This window comes from Formica exsecta, unplaced genomic scaffold (genome assembly GCF_003651465.1).
Source record: "Formica exsecta isolate Colony F162 unplaced genomic scaffold, ASM365146v1 scaffold82, whole genome shotgun sequence".
Lineage (NCBI taxonomy): Eukaryota > Metazoa > Arthropoda > Insecta > Hymenoptera > Formicidae > Formica > Formica exsecta.
Genome location: NW_021853592.1, coordinates 20,875 through 43,572, shown reverse-complemented (window position 1 = coordinate 43,572; position 22,698 = coordinate 20,875). Strand labels below are relative to the sequence as shown.

The 22,698-nt window shown below is 35.3% G+C and overlaps 5 protein-coding genes across 13 annotated transcripts in view; 2 read left to right on the top strand and 3 right to left on the bottom strand.

The window, feature by feature from the left end:
• The window catches only part of LOC115244510 (Down syndrome cell adhesion molecule-like protein Dscam2), a 174,797-nt gene extending 169,235 nt beyond the window's left edge, over window positions 1-5,562 (top strand). The window contains exons 28-31 of the mRNA XM_029822201.1: window positions 405-616; window positions 1,438-1,591; window positions 1,658-1,760; window positions 2,096-5,562. Of these exons, the coding sequence (XP_029678061.1) occupies window positions 405-616; window positions 1,438-1,591; window positions 1,658-1,760; window positions 2,096-2,345 (719 nt within the window). The 3' untranslated portion in view covers window positions 2,346-5,562. The remainder of the gene's footprint in view (window positions 1-404; window positions 617-1,437; window positions 1,592-1,657; window positions 1,761-2,095) is intronic.
• Window positions 5,563-5,658: 96 nt separating this feature from the next.
• LOC115244412 (tropomyosin-2-like) lies at window positions 5,659-7,386 on the bottom strand. The gene is made up of 6 exons (XM_029822017.1): window positions 7,147-7,386; window positions 6,942-7,075; window positions 6,449-6,637; window positions 6,152-6,227; window positions 5,946-6,078; window positions 5,659-5,780 (listed from the first exon to the last, which is right to left on the bottom strand). The coding sequence occupies exons 1-6, from the start codon at window positions 7,384-7,386 to the stop codon at window positions 5,698-5,700; spliced, it is 855 nt and encodes a 284-aa protein (XP_029677877.1). The 3' UTR covers window positions 5,659-5,697.
• A 1,049-nt stretch (window positions 7,387-8,435) lies between these two features.
• LOC115244467 (tropomyosin-2-like) lies at window positions 8,436-10,881 on the bottom strand. 4 transcript variants are annotated; one of them, XM_029822127.1, is made up of 7 exons: window positions 10,827-10,881; window positions 10,114-10,413; window positions 9,768-9,901; window positions 9,438-9,626; window positions 9,287-9,362; window positions 9,078-9,210; window positions 8,436-8,965 (listed from the first exon to the last, which is right to left on the bottom strand). In XM_029822127.1, the coding sequence occupies exons 2-7, from the start codon at window positions 10,351-10,353 to the stop codon at window positions 8,883-8,885; spliced, it is 855 nt and encodes a 284-aa protein (XP_029677987.1). In that variant the 5' UTR covers window positions 10,354-10,413; window positions 10,827-10,881; the 3' UTR covers window positions 8,436-8,882. The 4 variants fall into 4 exon arrangements, with proteins under 4 accessions (XP_029677987.1, XP_029677986.1, XP_029677989.1 ...); XM_029822126.1 differs by having other exon boundaries at window positions 10,114-10,435; window positions 10,827-10,862; XM_029822129.1 differs by having other exon boundaries at window positions 10,114-10,382; window positions 10,827-10,858.
• A 1,929-nt stretch (window positions 10,882-12,810) lies between these two features.
• On the bottom strand, window positions 12,811-20,000 carry LOC115244456 (death-associated protein kinase 1-like). 6 transcript variants are annotated; one of them, XM_029822098.1, is made up of 20 exons: window positions 19,611-20,000; window positions 19,002-19,101; window positions 18,808-18,920; window positions 18,552-18,712; window positions 18,362-18,482; window positions 18,000-18,300; window positions 17,862-17,910; window positions 17,375-17,491; window positions 17,025-17,297; window positions 16,767-16,949; window positions 16,575-16,689; window positions 16,228-16,419; window positions 15,875-16,116; window positions 14,903-14,992; window positions 14,493-14,657; window positions 14,196-14,414; window positions 13,957-14,136; window positions 13,598-13,891; window positions 13,188-13,510; window positions 12,811-13,117 (listed from the first exon to the last, which is right to left on the bottom strand). In XM_029822098.1, the coding sequence occupies exons 1-20, from the start codon at window positions 19,651-19,653 to the stop codon at window positions 12,955-12,957; spliced, it is 3,444 nt and encodes a 1,147-aa protein (XP_029677958.1). In that variant the 5' UTR covers window positions 19,654-20,000; the 3' UTR covers window positions 12,811-12,954. The 6 variants fall into 6 exon arrangements, with proteins under 6 accessions (XP_029677958.1, XP_029677959.1, XP_029677960.1 ...); XM_029822099.1 differs by having other exon boundaries at window positions 19,002-19,080; window positions 19,611-19,999; XM_029822100.1 differs by having other exon boundaries at window positions 19,002-19,080; window positions 19,614-19,999.
• Window positions 20,001-20,872: 872 nt separating this feature from the next.
• LOC115244439 (ATP-dependent RNA helicase ddx24-like) overlaps window positions 20,873-22,698 on the top strand; it is a 4,845-nt gene continuing 3,019 nt past the window's right edge. Inside the window, 3 exon segments of the mRNA XM_029822064.1 lie at window positions 20,873-20,889; window positions 21,427-21,604; window positions 21,781-21,922. Of these exon segments, the coding sequence (XP_029677924.1) occupies window positions 20,877-20,889; window positions 21,427-21,604; window positions 21,781-21,922 (333 nt within the window). The 5' untranslated portion in view covers window positions 20,873-20,876.

Sequence of the window (22,698 nt, the reverse complement as noted above, 5' to 3'; positions counted from 1 at the left end):
TGTTTCGATCTGGACAACTGCCAGGTTTGGTACTATAATTACTGTTACGCAGGTAAGAGTCGGTCGCCTTTAGCGCCGCTCAATGGTAAAACAAAATTGCCTAAAAATGAAGCTGCAAAGAGAAGACAACACACTTCACATATGAGTATTATATGTACATATATTCGCCTGGAACAGAAAAAAATTAATAAATTTAAGTTAAAAGAAAACCACCTAATTCTTAAAAAACCACAATCTTAATAATATAAAAAAAAATATTTATGAATCTGTTTTTAAGAAATAATAACCAAACGGAAATTCGAAGCGAATTTTTACGCTTCTTCATTCGCTCGAAACGAATGGACGACTGAAACAGTTAGCCCGACGCGATTTGAAAGGTAGGCAATGCCTCTGATGGGTTACAGAGACAGCGGAGGACATTTCGCCGTACGCTACGTTCCAGCTTTCGGAGGGTGGCGGGGCAAGCCTGGCAGGGTTGGGCGCATTGGGAGGACTGGGAGGCGCGGCGGAGGCCACAGCGGCCGGTCTTCATCCGAACAATACCCTTCTGCACAGCTTCATGTATCACGAGCACGCCATGACCGAAGGATGCGCGAGTCCCCCACCAGCGGCAACGGTATATGCACTAACTAGATTTTTTCTAAATTAGCATATTATTATTATGATTAAATTTTTTTATTTGGGAGAGAGAAAGAGATTCAAAGAGAATTTTAAAATATTATTTAATAAATTTAAAATAATTGAATTAAAAATAAATGACAGAGAGAGAAATGAATCTGTTTTTAAGAAATAATAACCAAACGGAAATTCGAAGCGAATTTTTACGCTTCTTCATTCGCTCGAAACGAATGGACGACTGAAACAGTTAGCCCGACGCGATTTGAAAGGTAGGCAATGCCTCTGATGGGTTACAGAGACAGCGGAGGACATTTCGCCGTACGCTACGTTCCAGCTTTCGGAGGGTGGCGGGGCAAGCCTGGCAGGGTTGGGCGCATTGGGAGGACTGGGAGGCGCGGCGGAGGCCACAGCGGCCGGTCTTCATCCGAACAATACCCTTCTGCACAGCTTCATGTATCACGAGCACGCCATGACCGAAGGATGCGCGAGTCCCCCACCAGCGGCAACGGTATATGCACTAACTAGATTTTTTCTAAATTAGCATATTATTATTATGATTAAATTTTTTTATTTGGGAGAGAGAAAGAGATTCAAAGAGAATTTTAAAATATTATTTAATAAATTTAAAATAATTGAATTAAAAATAAATGACAGAGAGAGAAATCTAATATAAAATCTTTTTTAAATTTATATATATATATATATATAAAACTGTTGATTAAGAATAAGAATTGAACATTTAATACGATTATGGAGATTGGGATATAAGTCTCTGTTACGAGAATTATTGCGATTAGCATAAAGATCTAATCTACACAGAGCATGAAGAGCGTTTCGTCGAGAAGGCGGCAACAGAGAAAGCAGCAAACCCCGGGCGATGTCGAGAGCGACGAGAGCGAGTCTGACCCGGACCAACTGATAAGCTCACGCACGGAGTCATCGAATCAACTGGATGCTGGCAAACTAAAACATAGTATTTAATCTGAATTTAATTAAAACGTTATCGACTCATTGATATTCTAACGATATATTGTTTCAGTTCGCGCGGTTTCGGATTTTATCTATCACGGCACGTCGAGCACCTCTTCGGACATTTCTCCCATGTCCGAACAGAAGTCACTGCCACGAAGGGGGCGATCAAGGTAATGATTCAAATTCGTCAAGCGCAAATCATCATCGCTTGCTTTTTTTGTCATAATTCTCCATAATTTCTAGTTTCCCAGAAAATCTCACGCCGTGTCAACGTACCTAAAAGTATTCGAGTGGTTCTCAACCGTAAAAAATTCATATTTGTCTCGTCTTTTATTCGGATATCAGAGAAATTAGGAGCAATCTGAAAAATCATTATTATATGAAAAAATATTGACACAAGTGTTAATTAAACATCTATGGCACTTAATCACTCGATTACTTCATCATCGCTCATTCGCAACATCCGTCAGTAAGTCTCGTCTGTTTCTCTTGGCTATCTCGTAAGATGGCATGTTCCCAGCAGGAGCTCTCTACGCACACTACTTCCGCCGATCTCGGTCGCGGAGACCGCGTTTGTCGGCGGCAATCAGGGGGCGGTTGTGCCTACGCCGGGGAACGGGGACCGGCCGGAGCTCAGCGAGGCCGAATGCGACATTGATTCTCTGAAGAAGCTGAAACTTGGCCTGAGGAGTTCTCTGTGGTCAAGACCGAGCACTCAGAACAATCCTTCGTCGGATTACTCCATCGCCGTCTAATCTGTACCACCGCATGGTATCACTCTTCCATAGTAGGAACTCTCTCTCCTCTCTCCTACTTTCTCCCCTCCTTCCTTTTTCAACCCCATGGGCCAAAGATTAGGTAAATTAATATTTCCTTCTCATGTCTCGTCGAGAATTCCCTTATGGTCTCATTGGTAGAACTACTCGACTGCCACGGGCACATTTCTGTCGATAGATAAATTACATTCTACTCGTTAAAAACGATTGATAGGGAGAGAGGCGTGCATATAAATAAGATTGTAAAGAAGATCAAGGCAACGAAGTGGACGAGTATAGAAGAACAGACGCGTATATCGGGCCGAATAAAAAAAGAATGACTTTTTTGCTATATAAAGAAAAAAAACTCTTATACTCTTACAATTTTTAAATTAAGCTATTATCTTTCACAACTCAATTCATAATTTATAAAAAAAAATTTACATTCTTCGCAGAGATATATCAGCTTTTCTAATATTTAATTAATAATATATGACAGAAAGGGCGAAACTATACAACTGTTCTTCTATAAATGTGCTTCTTCGTTGATCGAGTCGAGAGAGAGTTAGTCGAAAGTATCTAAAAGTGCGTGCGTCTCCTCTTCCTTGTCCGTGACGCGACGCATGGAGTGCGTAGAGTGCGTGAGTGAGTCCGAGTCCGAGTGTGTGGATGATTGTCGAATCGCGTGTGCGAATGCGTGCCAAAACGACAATTTGCTCAGACCGCTGCGAGTCGTTCGCCGGCGGGCGATCCATTCGAGACCAAAGACTTAATCATATGAACAGAGCACAGAAGAATCCTTCGCACATCATGAACGAAAACGGTGGCAGACTGCATTTGCTTCTATTTCGAACATCTACTACAAATATTTCTTTATTTTTATCAATTTATCGTGTTAATTTTATGCCACTTTTCGTATACATATCTCTTTACATCTTTTTGATCACTTTTAATTAGTATATATAATATTTATTACATAATGTTTCTTTATTTATATGTGTTGAATATATTTAATTTGTATCTACAACATTTTTAATCACGTATAAGAAATTTGTTTGAGAGATATTTAATATCTATAATCTAATTTATTATCTATCATAATTTCTCTATATATTAATCTTTATTTTATTCTATTATCTTTTGCCATTTAAATGCTATAGTTTTGATTATTTTTAATACGTGTAAGTTTTCATTATCTGAATATTCTCTGGATAAGTCAATTTTATTTATATTAACATTTTAAAAAGATTTTCTTCTATTCCGCGTAAATGTATAAAGCAGTCTGAAGCCACTTTGGAAATAATGCACGTCTATGTTCGGTGCGCGCATGTTATTTTAAAGATTGGGATGAGATACGCGAATGAATCGGGGAAGAGAGAAGACACAGACTTCCAAGTCTCCAAGACGGAGAACGTTGATGGATTGATTGGGCTCTGTTGCGTTGTAAAGTTTATTATACGTATTAATAATAGCACCGTTGATTACTTTAAGTCCGTTATTAATCCTAAGACTTCTATGTAGAATGTTTTTTCTGTGCGCGAAGCGCGATATACACACGATCGGAAGTATCAAGCGCGAATCAGCTGATCGCAACGATCTCGTTTCCTGCGCTATAAAATTCGGCGGAGGCGCTTCAGAGAAAGAGAACCGTCTTTCTCTCCCCTCTAAGAAATCTCTCTTCTAATGTCGCGCACCTCGAAACCTCATGATCCGACGCGACCAATCTTACTATTATGCAATAAGTTGTACCAGCGCAACTCTTCTTCAGACTGAAATCGAAAGTACTAATAAAAAATTGCCGTTAGAATTAATTAAACGCGCGCATTCTACTGCCTCGCGAGCTTCCAATATTTCCGCGACACTGCCATCCCGCAGATCATTTATCGTGTACAAAAAGGGATAATAATGAGATCGTTTTACATACTTCAAAAAAAGACGTTTTTTGTAATATTTATCTACATCCAAGTGACTTCCAAGTGAAGTGGAGTTATTGTTGATCTTCTTCCACCCTCCTCCAAGTGTCTCTTTAAATAGTTAAGTATACTGTACGATGTTTTTTATATTCGGACTTCTCTCTCTTTGTGATGGCGCACGTATTGCCATTTTCTAGTTTATTTAAGCGCGAAGGAGACTGTTCCGAATTTATTGTACATCTCTGTACACACGTCGACGATAACTTTGATCTTACGAAAAAACAGTTTAGGAAAAGTTAAGAAATTCTAATCTCACATGTCAGAATATTGTAAGTGACGTTTAAAAATTTCACGGATTTATCGTAAAGTAATATCGGTAACTTAAGGAAAACTGTGTGCGCGACACTACGAAGACGAGGCCGTAGATATACGTATATAAATACATATGTTGAGTACACGGGCATCAAGGCGCGTACATACAGAAGCATGTACGGCGCGTATGTTAATGTATATAAGGGAAGCACGTCAATCAAACTTGTAGTATTCGATTAAATCGATAAGACGATTTTCGGAGAAGACGAAGTGCGATTCGTCGTGGTATAATTGCGAGACGTTGTCGTCGACACGATTTTTGTACATTTTTCTTGCGTCATGGACCGACCGAGTTCTGTCAATCTCTTCTCGTAATCTTTTATGGGGACCAGTTCTCTTCATTATCATAATCGTATATAAATAATTAATGATAAATTTTTTATAAACGACCATCTCGAGGAAAATTAATCAACGAATTTTTTACAGACTGTGAGAAGTTTTTTACAAAAATATAATCCGAATTAGATAATCTTTCTATTTATCTGATTACATCTGATACGTTAAGATCTCAATTGCGATGAAGTATTTTTGTTCGCGAATGATTATACGGTCCTCGAAGGATGATGCAGTGATATAACTCGGTGCACCCCTCGTCACTCTTTGCGATAATCCGTGCAGCTCGGAGAATGCACTTTAATTGTTGCATCGATATGAATGGAGGCGAGTGAATAAATCAAACGGATAATTGTTATTATAACTACGATTAACGTCGTTGTAGAAAAAGGAAGGGTATCGGCGCAAGAGACATCGCGAGAGTCTCAGTGAAATGAAGAGGCTCGCAAAGTTTTCTCTCCGTTCTGCGATCGGAGGTTGTACGATTAAAAAAACGAATCGTGCGATTAAATTTAAACTGTATTAAATCTGTGGTACGGCATTTTGATGCATTGTGTCGATCGTAGAATCGATTAAATAAATTGATATCGTGTAAAGTATCAGAATGGATTTTTTCTGGTCGAACCTTAAAAACAAATGATTCAATAAACGTAAGTATTGCGATTATATTTATATTTACGCAATGCAAACTCGATTAGAGATAATCGATTGAACATTTGACGGAAAAATCAAGTTCAATATCCCGTAAGTTCTGAAAACGTAGAGTCCAGATCATTGCAGATGAATTTGTACTTTTCCTTTTCTTTTGACAAATAATCTAAAAACATAGACAATAATTATTTTATTAATAACAATTGATATTTGACAAATTTGAAAAATTGAAAACTTGTAGAAACGCTATATATAATATGTGTAATAATATAACGCATATTATGCATATATAACGCGTAATAATAAAACGCATATGTAATATGATTATCACCTTCTCTCTTGTCCATTTCTTTCGTAAATATCTTGACAGTTTTTTCGGCAATTATAGCACGTTTTTCGGCAGTTTTTAGTTTCACTTTTAATTCCTTCAGTTGCGCTTTAAACTCTTCCACCCTTTGATTAGCCTGCAATAGACAGTTCATTTTTAATTTTTAAAATATAAAACGAATAAAATAATTAGTAGAAAACGAGTGTTACTTTCTCTTCGGACACTTCTAAGGACTTTAGTATATTGCCGACAATAAATAACTCGTCCTCTCTCTCAAGAATTTTCCTAAAATGCATAATTATACACATTAGTACATATTATAAGATATTATATATATAAAATTACATATTGCGTATACATAAAAGATCTTGCAAAAATAAATGATCTTCAAAAAAAGGATATACGTTGTGAGATGTTCTTGTTTAAGCAAACTGAAAATAGATGAGAATGGATTCAGCCGAAAAGAATGCAGTCTTTATATTTAGAGAATTGCAGGCGATACGTACGCCTCGCTTGATTTAACCCTTTCTTCTGCCGCTTCGAGCTCGTCCTCGACAAAAGCCAATTTTTTTGAAATGTCGTCCGATTTAGTGTCAGCGTCTTCGGCGATGAGTCTCGCTTCCTTCAATTGCGTCATCAATTGGTCCATCCTTTCTTCGTCCTGCTTGCTTCTATTCTCCAGGACTTTACAGATGCTGAATAAGAATCACTTTACGATTATGATAACTCATAACTTTTTTCACTATGGAAATGATGATGGTACCAATAAAAATCTAACGTTTATAGTGATATAACTTTTATAGATAACACGTATCAAATGTAATATTTCTTATATTATACCAACTACATGTGATACACTTCTTATAAAAACTCATAAAATATAATTAATTAATAATACTATTATAATAAAAACTATTAATAATATTATTATAACTCAATATACAAAGTATTGCATAATGAACTTTATATAAAAATAAATATGCATATATGTATATATACCGCTTTGCATCTTCCGCAGTTTCCATGGCCTGCGTGAGCTTCGCTTGAGCCGACAAACGTCGTTCCTCGGATTTTTCTAGATTCTGCATGCACTGTTGCATTTTTCTATTTAACACAGCCAGTTCAGACTGCGTCTGCAATTTTACAATTAACAAAAGGTAAATCGATTCGAGAACGCACGATATATTTTTTTTGACTCACTAACCACGATATAGATTCTCTCCTTCATCTCAAGGCCCTTGTTTGATTTTGTCAGTTGAGTCTTGCTCACTTTAAGATCATGTTCCATTTGCATCAATTTTTTCGCCAGTTCGCGGACTTCATCTCTCAGTTTTTCTTCCTTCCGATTTGCCTCTTTCGCTTGCTGATCGCAAAGATCAGCTTTGTCCATCGCGAGATCTTTCTCGAGCTTTAGCATTTGTAATTGTTTCTTAATGGCGTTCATTGGAAAGCTACATATAAATGGAAACATTTTTTTCAAAAATTAATCAAAATTATATTAATTCAATAAAATTTTTAATATAAATTGAGTGATTCTAAATTGCTTTTAAACCCCCATCTTACCAATTGGCAATGAATCACGAAAATTAACTTTTATTAATTAACTAAATATTTATTGCGCAAAAATTACTTTTTAATAATTTTTGATATCTGTTTTGGGATGTTATTGTTATGTTTCTTAATCGATCCTAAATGTTCAATTGAAAATATTCTTTGAAGGGATGCACACTTTGAATAGAAACACTCACTTTGAAATATCTTTTCTCGTTGCAAAAAAAAAAATGATGATCTTTGATTTAATATAATTCGCACTCTGCTAAATAAAATTTTGAATTACTGTAGAAACACTAACGAAGTATCAAATGCGATGTGCTCGCAGGTTACTGTACTCGGTGACCGATGAGAACAATGTTTTATAGGCTCAATGCAATGCAAAAGAGCAAAAGCGATTGCTGCTTTAGTTAGACTCAAACGAATTCTTGAACTTCTTAAAGCAGTGATGTATTTTGTTGTGTCGATTGTCGCTGCCGATTGCATCGGTGGTAAGCCTTTTATTTTAAGCTTAATATAAATAATTATTATAAAAATAGTAATTTTGCTTTTAAAATTTTACGATTTACTATTTAAGATCTTATAATATATATTTTGCAATTTAAAATAACAGATACATCCTTTGCATTTTAAAACTAATAATGTTTTCAACATATAATTATTTTCAATATGTAATATAACAATAAACGTATTATAGTGTATATCTCGCAGTTATATATTATTTCCATCTATTTTAAATAATATACTTAATATATTAGGAAAAATTATATTATTAATATTAAATATATCATATTAAAGAAATAATTTAAAAAAATGAAACATTAAATATTATTCATTATTTCTATTATTTATTTATAGTCATATTTTGAATCTTCGTATATAATAATTGAAGCATTATAATAAATAAAGGATAAAAAGTATAATTTATAGGTATCCCCACCCTCAGGATAATTTGTGGTATCGTTTATTGAAAATACAGATTTTACGTAGAACGATAAAAAGGATCCGCAATATCATAATTTCATTTGCGCGTAATGGACGGTAATAAATCCCTCCAATGCCTCTGAAAGAAAAAATAGATGAAATCATCAATCTTCAATCGACACGGACTACGAGCGACCGTGAACCAGTTGGCAAAGCGTTACACAAAGCGAAGCAATTATAATAGCAAGCGATACTTGTATTGCCTTATTTATCAGTAGATTATTGCGCGAAGCGGATTATTCCTAATTTCGCTCATGGCACTTTATATTATAAAACAAATCAGCATTGCGCAGCGTCTAAGCACAGCAGATCGAAATAATGAAATGTTTGTGTTAGACGATAGCGAATAAACGAAAAAAGCGTAGGAGTAACAGCGAGAATCAATTCAAATTCGTTCGCAGAATTTTAATATCCTGTCATTTCGGCAAACGTCAAGTCCATATCGTCGCAGACTGCCTTGTATTTTTCCTTCTCTTCCCTTAGCTCATCTAAAAACAAATAGCAATTTGTCGATAATGCATACGAAAAAAAGAATATTATTTATCTTTTTTAGAATTAATTTGTAACAAATTTTCTGAAATAATATGCTTCTTTTCGTACCTTCCTTCATATCCACTTCCTTTAGCAAGGTCTTAACCGTCCTTTCGGCAGTAATCGCGCGTTTCTCCGCCTCCTTCAATTTCTTTTTCAAGGATTTCAGTTGTATTTTAAACTCTTCTACTCGTTGATTCGCCTAAAAATTAGAATAATCCAGAAATGATATAATGCAGTGCTAATAATAATTCTTGCAGCGTATTATAGTACGTCACCTTTTCCTCAGATACTTCGAGAGATTTCACAATATTTTGTACGATGAAGAGTTCGTCCTCGCGTTCTATAATTTTGCTATAAAGAAATTTCTCAATGTGAGATAATTTATATACACGGATATGAAACGCAAGCTTTAATTAGTACACTTACGCTTCGCTGGTTTTCACTCTTTCTTCAGCAGCTTCCAACTCTTCTTCCACAAACTGTAATTTCCTAGCTATTTCATCAGATTTTGCGTCGGCATCCTCGGCAATTAATCTTGCATCCTTCAGCTCCGACATCAATTTTCCCATACGTTCTTCGTCCAAACGACTTCTATCCGCCAGAACGTTACACATTCTGCACGTAAGAAGAAAGAAAGATAATATTGGTTTATTGAGTATTACTGTATAACATATCATTTCAATTCACGTTTACTAAAATTTACGACTGTAATGCATAATTTGCATAAAATTAAAACTTGCAATAATAACAATAAACCTTTGCGCGTCGTCCGCGAGTTCAGTTGCACGTGCCAGTTTTGTCTGAGCAGAAAGACGCAATTCCTCCTTTTTGTGAAGACTGGCTTCGATCTCCTGTACTTTCTTTGTCAAAATAGTACGATCTTGCTCAGCCTATATGTATATATATATTAATTGATATAAATAAAAAGCTCTTTTAATTTTTTAGTAGATATTTTATAGAGATGAAAATATAGTATAGCATTTCAAATTCTTTATAGTTTTATCATATTTAAAATATTATGACAAGTTTATAAAAATACTGTTCATCTTTCTGTAAGTGCTCTAATTTACAAAAATCATTAATGCTAATCATTATTACATACTTTAGACCAAGATTTTTCGCACTGCTCCAGATCGGCGGTCGATTGCTCCAAGTTAGCTTTTGTGACACTATAATCGCGTTCCATTTGGACCAATTTTTTCTCTAGATCCCTAAGGTCATCGTTTAGCCTGTCGGCTCTTATATTCTCCTGTTTCGCTTTCGTCTCATTAACTTCGACCTTCTCACTTGCAACGTCCATCTCTAGCTTCAGCGCCGCGATTTTCTTCTTGATCGCCTCCATCGTGATGCGCGATAATTTCGAGCTTCTCCCTTATTAATTATCTTAATCGATCTCACAAAACTATAATGCGAATATAGATAGGCTAAAAGTATGAGATAAAAAGTATCCTGATAATTATGTGACTAATCTTCGAATTTATAAATCGCGTCTTTAATTTAAATATGAATTGAATGATATCCATGTTATTTTAATAATTATAATAAAATTTGGTAAATAAAATTTGTACCTTATATATATATATATATAAGTATAACGAAAAAGGAAGACACGGGTGGTGCAACCAAGAATTATCTCGTATTATTCACCGCGAGGTTTTACCTCGTCTCATTCAACGATAATATTATCACTCTATTAATCGCGCGTATCGAGCGCGATTAATAGATTGCGTAAAGCACCCCTCAACAGATCGTTTAATAAATTTCGCGCGATGATGCTGGACGAGCAGAGAAATTCCTACTAAAGGGGACACTCACTGTGATCGTGACGATGATCCGCGGGGAGAATGCACAACCGGATGCCTTCGACAGCTAAGTTAAAATAAAACGAAATCAGTCGACGACGGTGCCGGCCGCCTTCCCGAACTCCCCGATCCAATCCAATTCTATAATTGCTTGGGGACTTTGGCTGTCGTCCCGAAACTTACCCTCCGGGCTCTCCGCCGATCTTCGTCATCGACGTGGCTGCTCACGAAACGCGATATCCGTCCTTTCCCATGCTATTCTCGGCCCCCAAAAAGTATCCCGTTCCTGTTTTCCATCGGCCACGTAATCGACCTCTCGTTGTAAACAGCCTGGCCAGTCCACGTCAATCTTCGACAGACGTGATTGACATTATAGGCCGTTAATTAAAATGTCAATCGGCATGGACCAGCTTCGAATCTTCCCGCTGGTCAGCCCCGCCGAGTAAGCGGGTTAACGTCAAACGCGGGAGCTTTCGACGAAGCTTTCGATGAAACGAGAATGAAGCTTAAGAAATTCGAGAAATGTAGAATTTTAATTAAAGAATTTATATTTTTAATAGAGGATTCGTAGGATGAAACTATAAAGTTGTAGATCTAAAAATTGACCCAATCTCTTATAAAAATTCGTCAAATTAAAAATTGCGAATTCAATCGATCTGTGGAATCAGATGTGAATCTAAAAATTGGTGAATAGAAAATGAAAATTTCAATTTTATATAATATCATAAATATTTAATAAGAATAAAAAATAAGACAATTAAATCTAGCGAAAGATATATTTAATAATTTGATTGATTTATTTTTACAACAGTCTCAGATTATATAACACATAGCTTCTTCATGTAAGCCACTATGAGATGCTGCATGTGACAAGAGAGCTACGCGAATGAAATTCTAAGAATGTTTTTGATGCAACTTCATTAGATTAACCATAAACATTTCTTAACTTATATACCTATTATGTGATTTCGATTTTCTGATCGATTCACAAGTATAGATTCGTAAGTAAACTTACATAATATTGAAAATTTTATTGACAATAAAAAGTAATGCAGTCCAGTCGTGTTTGGAAAGAGTTAATTTGCGACTATTATATCTTGAATCTTTTTTCGAAGTATATGTATCGATATACTCTTACTAATTTTTGCATATGGCACGCAGTAAAGACATTGAATACAATTCAATAAAAATATGGTCGTTCAATCATTGAACATGAACGATATATCTGAAAGTAATAGACTGTGTGAATGCTTGTATCACTCTTTTTGCGCATATATATGCTTCATAAATATCCCGAAGTATTGAAAAAGCGGTGCATATTGACAGAGTTTTGGCAAGATGTAATACATGTATATATATACATATATACATATATATATATATATCAAGATCAGCGTTTCAAGAAAATCGCTCGAAACAATATCAATATCAAATATGATCATATCGCGCATTATAATATGTAAATGCATCACTTCTCTGGCACAACAGCTTTATATATAACGAGAAAAACGCAAATTGCGCAACAAGAAGTTTACTAACACGATATTAATCACAGTGCGCAACCATCAAAAAATAAAAATAAGTATTAAACAGTATAAATCTGCATAATTAATGCAAATATAATATTTGTAATTAATGCAAACTAAAAAGCGTAACAAGATATCGATTTCCGTTTGCGATAATATCACAAATATCGATGTATGAATTTAACAAATGCCTCGTAGGCTAGTAAGTACAAAGTAAAAAAATAGAGAAAAAGAGAACAAATATAAAATAGTTTACGAAATATGTCACAGATTTTTTTCAATATCGCTCAACTCGAAGTGCAATGCGATCGATCATTAAAGTTAAGTTACACATTATGATATACACTTATTTCACAAATTAACGTACACTTTACACTGGGCGGAGATAAGAAAGACGATACTTTAAATTCATCAAACGCGCGACGTCTCGGAAAAAAAAAAAGTTTAGAAGGTGCTAATATACACATTATGATATACACTTATTTCACAAATTAACGTACACTTTACACTGGGCGGAGATAAGAAAGACGATACTTTAAATTCATCAAACGCGCGACGTCTCGGAAAAAAAAAAGTTTAGAAGGTGCTAATACGCCATTGATGAGAGCAACATCGTCATCTGGAAAGATTAGATCCTGTTTCCGAGTCGACGGACATCAACAACACGTAAATTGGCGTATACGTGAGAAGCAGGTGCACGGCGTCTTCGCGATCGAGTGCTCGTAATTGTTGTACCAGCGAACCAACGGTGCATTCTGCACCCGCACAGTTTAGCAATCTGCGAATCAAAGTAATTCAAAATAAAGAATTGCGTTACGTACGACGCAATCGGCCTATTTCAGAAATACCTTAGAGTGGGACTGTCTACTGTACTATCCAGTTGGGCTACGCGATCGCCTAAGCCAAGTCTCACGGCGAGTAAGCACCAATCTCTTCCATGATGATCAGGTGGATCTAGCATCTGCGCCAATCGCCGTTGTACAGCGGGCTTTATATATTTCACAGGTTGCTTCGGTCCAGGAACGTAATTCTCCATCAACGGCAGCCCACAGCCGACTATCTCCCACACTGTTTCTTGCCGGTCGTTTAGAGGATTTTTAAGAGTTGCCTCTTCGAGATTTTTATCGATTAAAGCCGATATGATTGTGCTGGGTGCCCACGAGTGAATTACCTGTAAATGTATCGGTTAAAATAGAAATAATCAATCTTTTTATTTTATAATAAATAAATTTAAGTATGTGTTTTGATCTTCATCGACCTCGTCGTATTCTCGAAGCTGGCTAGGACTTAGCCAATGTCTCTCGAGTAACATTCCCGGCGCGACTAATTCAATAGTCGTGTCCATCGCGTCCAAGATCACGCTGAGAAGAGCGAAGCATTGCGCACTGGAACCGCGTGGTCCGCGAACTTGGATTTCGACACAACTATGTTCTTCTTCTTCAAAGGTAATTATGCTCTCGCAAGGTCCAAGACATAGTTTTGATCCTCGCCACCACTGATATAAATCCGAATTCGTTGGATCCCATGTTTGAGTAATCTTTCTCAGTTGCGCCTATACATCGATTTTATTATTTTAATATTTCTATTATATTTTTTTAAATTAAGGACATTGATTACCTGTAAATGCGTAAATATCGCTGTCAAATGATATAAAGGTGCTTCTTCTGGACAAAGACGTAAACCAGCGTGAGATAATGCATTCGAACATGGTTTCCAAGGTTCCCATAAACCTGGAAGACGTTCTACGAGATTTAAGCAGGGTATCTCGTATTCCACTTCGTCGTCATCTACTTCGCACTAAAATGATATAGTCAGATAATAATCAATCGATTGATCAGATCTCTCTTCGAACGTACCGGAACGCATAAGTTCACCGCTTGTAAAGCTTGCAAAGCTTGTGCAGCGGGACATGGACATCGCGCCTGAAAATCTTCCAACGTATAAACGCCGGTAGTTCGACCGCCCAATCGTCCTCTTTGATCGGGACTCAATTGCCAATTCAGCACATCCTGCCAAAACCACTCGGGACTAAGTACTATCAGATTTCCAGGCAGAAGAATGCATTCCCCCAAATTCTGTTATTTTATAGATTTACAGTAAAAAAGAAAATACATTTTTTTTTGTAAAATAAATTGTAATTATAAACTACAAACCTGTAATTGTAATCCGAGATGTCTACAATGTTCCAAACAAACTAAAGGATTGATTCTTCGAATCTCGTTCAAAAATTCCTCCTGCGTAAGCATTAAAGGAGGCACTTCTAATGATTGCACGTACGACTTCCACGCTTCAGCGAGACCGGTCCACACTAAGGCGCTCTATAATACATGAATAACATCCATAGTAACGGAATTGTGCACTATCTGGGTAACACATTGATGCGGAAAATATATACAAGAAATAGAGATAGAAAGAGATTTTTTTTTTTCTTTTCGTTAAGATTAATAATAGTGCATGTATGTATATATGGGAGAAAGCATTAGTGCAACTATTGAACCAAAATACAGAGTTTCAGTTTATACACATCACTCAGTTAGTTAAAGGAATTGAGAAGTATTTCGACCTGTTTATCAAGATTCGCCAGGGGCACGTACGTAGCCGCAGCACGCGGCGCGTCACGTCGGAGAATACTTTCTGCAACTTCCGGTCCATCCTACATCATGCATTGCATGCATTAAGGCTGATGTTAATAAACATTAATGGCCAAATAATCAGCAACTAAAACATATGTTCTTAATAAATTCGATTCGATGTGATATATATCATATAAATAATATGATATCGAAAACGTTTATTAGAAAAGGTGCGCTCAATCAGTCAAACATCGCAAACGATCAAATGTTATCGATAGTCACGAGACACACAAGGTACTCGCAATGCTTTCAATTATTTGTACATATATATATCAAATCAACCATGCATCATGGATGATAAGAGAGGAAAATCGTTTAAGTAAGTAGAAATTATCGCATTGTCTTCTGGGAGTCAACGCTTGATTCGACAGCAAATTAATACTGTAAATTTCGAGATTGATGAATGAATTATACAGATAACGTACAGTGTAATGAGGTATTCCATCATTGAACAGAACCGTTTCATGAAGAATTAATGCACACATATATTACACATGCTGTACAGATTAGTATATAATTCTTGCAAGAATGTAATTATTTACACAAGGTTGCATTAGCACTTGCTTATATTGACAGGCTGCAAAATTGAACGGTTCTGTTCTCGCACATATTTAGTATCAAGCATACTGATATCATGCATTACTGATATATTTTGGAATGGATTAAAAACATATGAATAGTATTTGATTGCGAAAATAAAATGTTAAAATTAGAAGAGATTATACAAATTCTCATCACAAAAAGAAAGATTTGCTAAATACAAGATTGCTCGCCAATTTTAATTGCTGCATAAATAAGCAATAATATTTAAAGCAATGAGAAGAAGATAATATCTCTTCTAATATTATATATGAAGTATGATATATATTTATATATCTGTACAAAAAATGTAATCGCTTCACCTCGAGAAATTCCATTCTTGCACTATTTAAGTACGATCTTAGGAGTTTGAGGCCAGGACTAGAAGGATTAGTTGCATCCAATGCTACCATTTGAGGTTCCTCTCCCAAAATCGATGTAAAATCTTTCAGAAATGGCAAAAGCGGTGCGAGAAGATTACCGCCATTAGAATTCGGGGCTACAGGTTCCGGCGCATAAGTGCCGACTAAAATTACTTTTATGTCGTTGCATTTGCCGCCAAACCCTTTAATAGAAAAAAAAATTGCAAAAATCAGAAATATTATAATTTGATCCAAAGCCTTGATCAAATTAATTATGATATAAAAAAAAGATTTGAAATGAAAAAATGCCTTACCAACATTACTTGGATTAATACGATCTAAGATAAACTGCAGCCAGAATTTTATCTGCTGAAGTTGAACGGTCAGTGGTTCTCTCAGACTGACTGTAATAAGATGCACTGCTGGCTGTTGGAATGTAAGTACATAGTGATAAGATGCTAGAAATTCTTCGCGTCCACATAACTCCCAAAAAACGCACTCGCCACCTGATCAATGCATATAAATATTATTAAATATGATTAAATTTAAAATACTTGAATAAATTATATTACATAATTAAAGATATATTACAGAAATATTTATCCATATTATACAATATTATAACTCTATTAAACCAAGTATTTTAATATAATTCGCTTACCTACATTACCACGACTCCATTCCACCCCCTGAGTACCTTCATACTCACTGTCGCTATACTCAAAGCTGAGAGAACCGTGCTTACTTGTCACATCAAGTTCAATACTTGGTTCTCTCTAAACGTCAATAATTTTTATTATTTAGAATTTATATATCTATTCAGAATTTATATATTTTATATAGCATGATATACCTTCGCGCTACAATTCTGACTTCTGGATCTCCGAAAAAAACCGAAACTAAATATTCCAGATTTCAAAGAATTGATTAACGATGATTTCCCAGATGCGCAATGCCCGAGCAGTCTTATATGCAGCCGGTCTATCGGTCTGTGTGTCGGTTGTAGCTGACGAATGTAATTTTCGCGCTGATTCGGCTAAAAGTGGATTAAAACGAGAATTGAGAATTCCTCCAAACGTGGAAAGCATTCTCGTATTGTAGAAGTACTTACATTTCGCAACTTATCTAATAAATTTGCGATATCCGGATAGCCGTACTTAATCGCAGTGACGTCTGCTCGAATCCCGCGATTCGTCTTATCGACGTCGCAACCAGCAAGGCACAAATGTCTGACCAGATTAATATGCCCGTGTCGAGCAGCCACGTGTAACGCCGTGAGACCATGTTTATTCGGTATATCCAGATCGATTCCGCTTTCTATCAGCAGAGTCGTCATTCCCTCATCGCCAGCCTCGCAAGCGATATGCAAAAGAGTGTCTTCTTTCTGAACAATAACATGTTATATCATTTTATCCGCGGATTATCTTTCGACATTGGCAAAATAAGCAAAAGATTCCTCACAGAGTCTTTTATGTTTAATGGAGCACCCTGCAACAGTAACTGAGAAACAGCCTCAACACAGCCTCGCTTCACAGCACTGATCATTGCTCCACCGAGACCCTGAGGGGCTTCAGATTCCTGTGCATAGAAAGAATACAATTTTTGTCGAAATTATATAATTAATTTATCTCTATAATATCATAAAATTACTATGTTTTATTACATAGCAAGCATGAACTTGAAGAAAGATTATACTTTTCAGTAACTAAGGTATATATGTATAATAATAAAGAAAAATTGTTTTTTGACTTAAGAATGTATATTGTTTGAAAAATAGTTTCCGTATATATAATATACGATATAGCACAAAAATCAATGTCATATAGAGACACAAAAGTTGGTAAAAAAAATGCATAGAATCGATATATATAATACATTAAAAACAAAATGCACAATAAACCAATATTATTGGACAATGAGAAGTTTTTTTGTTTTTTCAGGAACACACCGTAAGAATCCAAGGATGTTTAAGGCACGATTCAGCACTTCCTCTTTCTCTAAAATAAGGAAATTTTTCTCTTTTAGGATATTCTCATCTCTATCTCTAACAAAAAAATCACAAATCTATAATTTTTTTGCGACTTACTTCGGATCCTTGATCAACAAGGATCGTATAAAGTCTTTGGCAATCTCGGATACATTATTGAAATATTCATTGTCAAATTGATACTGGCAAGCAGCAACGTTTGCGTATGTCTCTTGCTTGTCTTCGCCTAAAAATGGCGAAGCTCCGCTCAGTAGAATATACGTCAATACACCAACAGCCCAAAGATCGGTTCCCAAGCTGAGTGGTTCATAATTGACGATTTCGGGTGCCACAAATTCCGGTGTACCAAATAATGCTCTGTGTTCTGAACCAGGTACCAGTCGATGCGATAGACCTAAATCTGTAAAAATAATAGTATATTTGTATTGATGATTTTAGTATTTTAATGTTGTAGATATTACCTATTAGTTTAATGCTAGGCATCGGTGGTGGTGTCGACAATAGAATATTCTCAGGCTTAATATCCAGATGAGCAACTTGGTGGGAATGTAAATGACTAAGTGCCATTAAAACTTGGCGCACCTTAAGAAAGATATAAAATTAATGGATAATAATAACTAAATATTTATTAACTGCTATATATTTACGTACCACATGAGCAGCTTCTATTTCACCAGATGGAGCCCAATGAAATAATTCACCTCCAGTAATCAATTCCAAAAGCAATACAACTGTTGTTCCTGTATCTATTACTTTGTACAAGGAAACAATGTTAGGATGCCTTAACCGAGCCAAAAGACCAGCTTCTCTTGCTAAAAAAAAAAAAAAATAAATAAAAGTGCTTTATTATAATATTTTGAAAATGAAAGTATATCTCCACAATGTATTACAACTATAAAAGAACTACCAATATCTGCAGCGGCTACACCCCTGGCAACTCGTCTTTTTCTCATTATTTTTGCAGCATACAATGCATCAGTTTTTATTTCCTTGCATTTTCGTACAATAGCAAATTGACCTCTGTAGTTTACAAATTTATAAACATTATCAAATAATTAATAGTTATTAAAGAAAGTATCAGTTAAAAATAATGATACTTACTTGCCAATCTCTTCAAGCAACTGATAGTTTTTTTCAATCGGCTCATGGTGGACCTCCATTAAAGTATTCCACTCAAAATCTAAACAATAAATATATTGCTCTGTTGCATAATTTCGAAAAAAAAGAGAATTAATTAGTTTATATATCAATATTGAATTAGTCATCATAAAATAAATATTATTATCAATATATATCTATAGCTATGGAAATAAATATATAATATATATAAACTTTAATTAACATATACACATACAATATTATATTATATGCTTCTCAAATAAAAATAAAATTTAAGTGCGAAAACGCTGGATAATTTAATGAGATAAAAAACACGTTGGACAGTTCTCAAATACAATGAATAACATGTCAAAATGACATTATAAAAATCAATTATAACGACGGTCATGCACAAATCTAAACAGCATATAGAAAATCGTTGTCGAAAATTTCTAAGCCGATAATCAAATATCACACAATTTGCTACAATTATAGTCGCGATAATATCTCTAACATCATGTTTAAGAGCAAAGGGTTGAATCGCGCCCGTTGTCAAATTTCATAGAGACGATCCCGAGACGCGATGGATGAAAAGTCAAGCCGATTTCTTACTACCGTTAGACGTTTCCAACTGGCAAGATGTGCCCGGCATCATCTCCCGATTGTGTTCATCGTTCGATCTGTCCGGACAGCTTTGAGTCTCGCGAAGAGCCGTTACGAAAATTATGTGGCATCCGACGGCCTTCACCCATGCCGGCCGCCCTACACTCCCACACACACAATCGATATGCCTGTGTCGCGCGGAACGCCATCTTGCTACCACCGGGCCGGTTTTCTATAACGCTCATTGTCAGTGACGCTTAAACTCTCCCGACAACAAGTCACCGTCAATTACCGTGTGAGAAATTTTAGCACACACGCGCGTGTTATATAATTAGATTTTTTTGTATGTCAAGGATAAAAATTTAATTATATAAAGTGCGTATACGTTATCGTATCGATATATTGCTTTTTTTAATAGAAGAAGGGAATATTATATTATTTTAATTTGATTTAAAAAAAAGTTAATGAAGAATAAATTTCCTTCTAAAACTCATACTTTTTTACAAAATGTAAGTATATGAATAATTATATATTTTTAAAGGAAGGTTCACCCATGCCGGCCGCCCCACACTCCCACACACACAATCGATATGCCTGTGTCGCGCGGAACGCCATCTTGCTACCACCGGGCCGGTTTTCTATAACGCTCATTGTCAGTGACGCTTAAACTCTCCCGACAACAAGTCACCGTCAATTACCGTGTGAGAAATTTTAGCACACACGCGCGTGTTATATAATTAGATTTTTTTGTATGTCAAGGATAAAAATTTAATTATATAAAGTGCGTATACGTTATCGTATCGATATATTGCTATTTTTAATAGAAGAAGAGAATATTATATTATTTTAATTTGATTAAAAAAAAAGTTAATGAAGAATAAATTTCCTTCTAAAACTCATATTTTTTTACAAAATGTAAGTATATGAATAATTATATATTTTAAAAGGAAGGATTGTGTGTGAATTAGTATCTTCACTTTCATAGTTTGTTGAGAACAACTGTAGATGATGTTTGAATTTTGAATATCTATTTATACAAATTTCATCGGCACGTGCGCATTTCTTTGTTTTTATCATTGTTGAATTTGTGATTTTTGTTAGTTAATTCTTTAATCACTATTGTATAGTGTGATTTATTGTTAATTATAGTCAAATAATTATAAAAAAAGAATTCCGTACGTAACACACACACACACACATACGATTGTTGAGGTTATCTAACCATGTTGAACATTCCGAAGCCTATATAACAATAAAATTAAATATTTTAGAATCATGAAAACCAAACGAATTAACAGGGTTGGGAAGTAACGCGTTACTTGTAACGCCGTTACCGTTACAGTTACTTTTTTTCGGTAACTGTAACGGTAACGGTGTTACAAATTTTGTTTGTAACGGAAAAAGTAACTTCGTTACATTTTTCGGTAACGAGTAACGAATTTAACAGTTACTTTTATCGTTACTTTTTTTGAATTTACTCGGTATAATTTTCATACAAAGGAAAATATTGATAAGAGTGTTGGAATGCAGCATTACATGAAAACTACTGAAAACTCATTTTGGTATCTTGTTTCTTTGTAAGACAATGTTTAAAAATTTTTAGTGTTTAATTTGATCTTATATTTTAAAAAATTGTATGTAAAGTTATTGTTATATATAAAAAAAACTAACGGAAATTGTAACGATTCGTTATTTTTTGAGTAACGGTAACGGTAACGAGTTACTTTTTAAAATTGGTAACGAGTAACGGTAACGAGTTACTTTTTAGAAAAAAAGACGGTAATGGTAACAAGTTACTTTTATAAAGTAATTTTCCCAACCCTGTGAATTAATGATAGTGAATGGAAACCTATAACATCGGAAGGTACTTTATTGTCCAATGGCATAGAAGGATTAATTGGAATAGAGGAATTAACTGATTATAGATTAGAACGGAACAGCAAGAAAGGCAAGATTGATTATCTTCTTCTTCTTTCAATTTATCTGGCCACTTGTGATCAAGGGTAGATCAACAAATTCTGGCCAACAACAGGTTATAGTGAGAATAAGTTTCTGGGAGAAATTATTTTATAGGATAATGTGTGTGTGTGTAAAACCTCTTTCTGAGGCATGTGGGGAGGTAAGGATAGATAGAGTTTTATATGATAATGTGGAAAACTGTGGAAAAACCTCTTTTGAGGCATGTGGAAAGAAGGATGGGACCCGAGCGGAATCGAACCTGGAATCTCTCGATTACCAGGCCGCGACTCTACGCCCGGCGCCACGCGTCGCCCCAAGGCAAGATTATAACTACAAAAGTAAAATCTGCCAAAAAGAAAAAAGTAAGTAATTTGTTTCATTGATACTTATTTTCATAGTTTGAAATTGTTATTAAAATTATGAATTATTAATTAATGAATTATAGTCAACAGCAAAGCGCAAATGTTTAGATGAATGGAAAGAAAGTAATATCGACAGTGCTGAGACTCCCATAAAAAAATTGAAAGTTAAGAAAGCTAAATCAAAGAAATTGGATGAGAAAACAATAAAATCAACAGAGCGCAAAACTATCAATTTGACTACGCACATTGAAAATTTAAGATTGAAGATTAAAGATTGGAATTTGACTAACCAGAATAAAAGAGACTAAAATTTCTTTATCCTGATTGGTCAAATTTCAATCTTGAATCTTGAATCTCAATCTTCAATGCGTAGTCTGATACGGGCTTTAAGGATATCTCTTTGTCTGGTCGTTTTTAACAAGTGGTTTAACACTTTGACAAACAGTATAAATAACTGAGCGGAACGCGACTACTTATAAGTACGCCACGCACGCGTAACGGATCACGTGTATGAATATTACAAAAGCTTATACATCGGTCTACTCTCGGGTACTGCCGGAACACGAGTCCCAGCTCCCAGCCTCAAGCGTGCTAAGGGCCCGGGCACATAAAAAAACTTAAGCAGTAAAGGTTAAGACGTAAGCGAATTGACCAATCACGGTCGAACAGTAAGGCAGCCATATTGAAACGTAAGCTACGCTGAAAATTCCGTATGGTTGAAATTCTTAAGTCTTAAGTCTTACTGCTTAAGTTTTTCTATGTGCCACGGCCCTTAC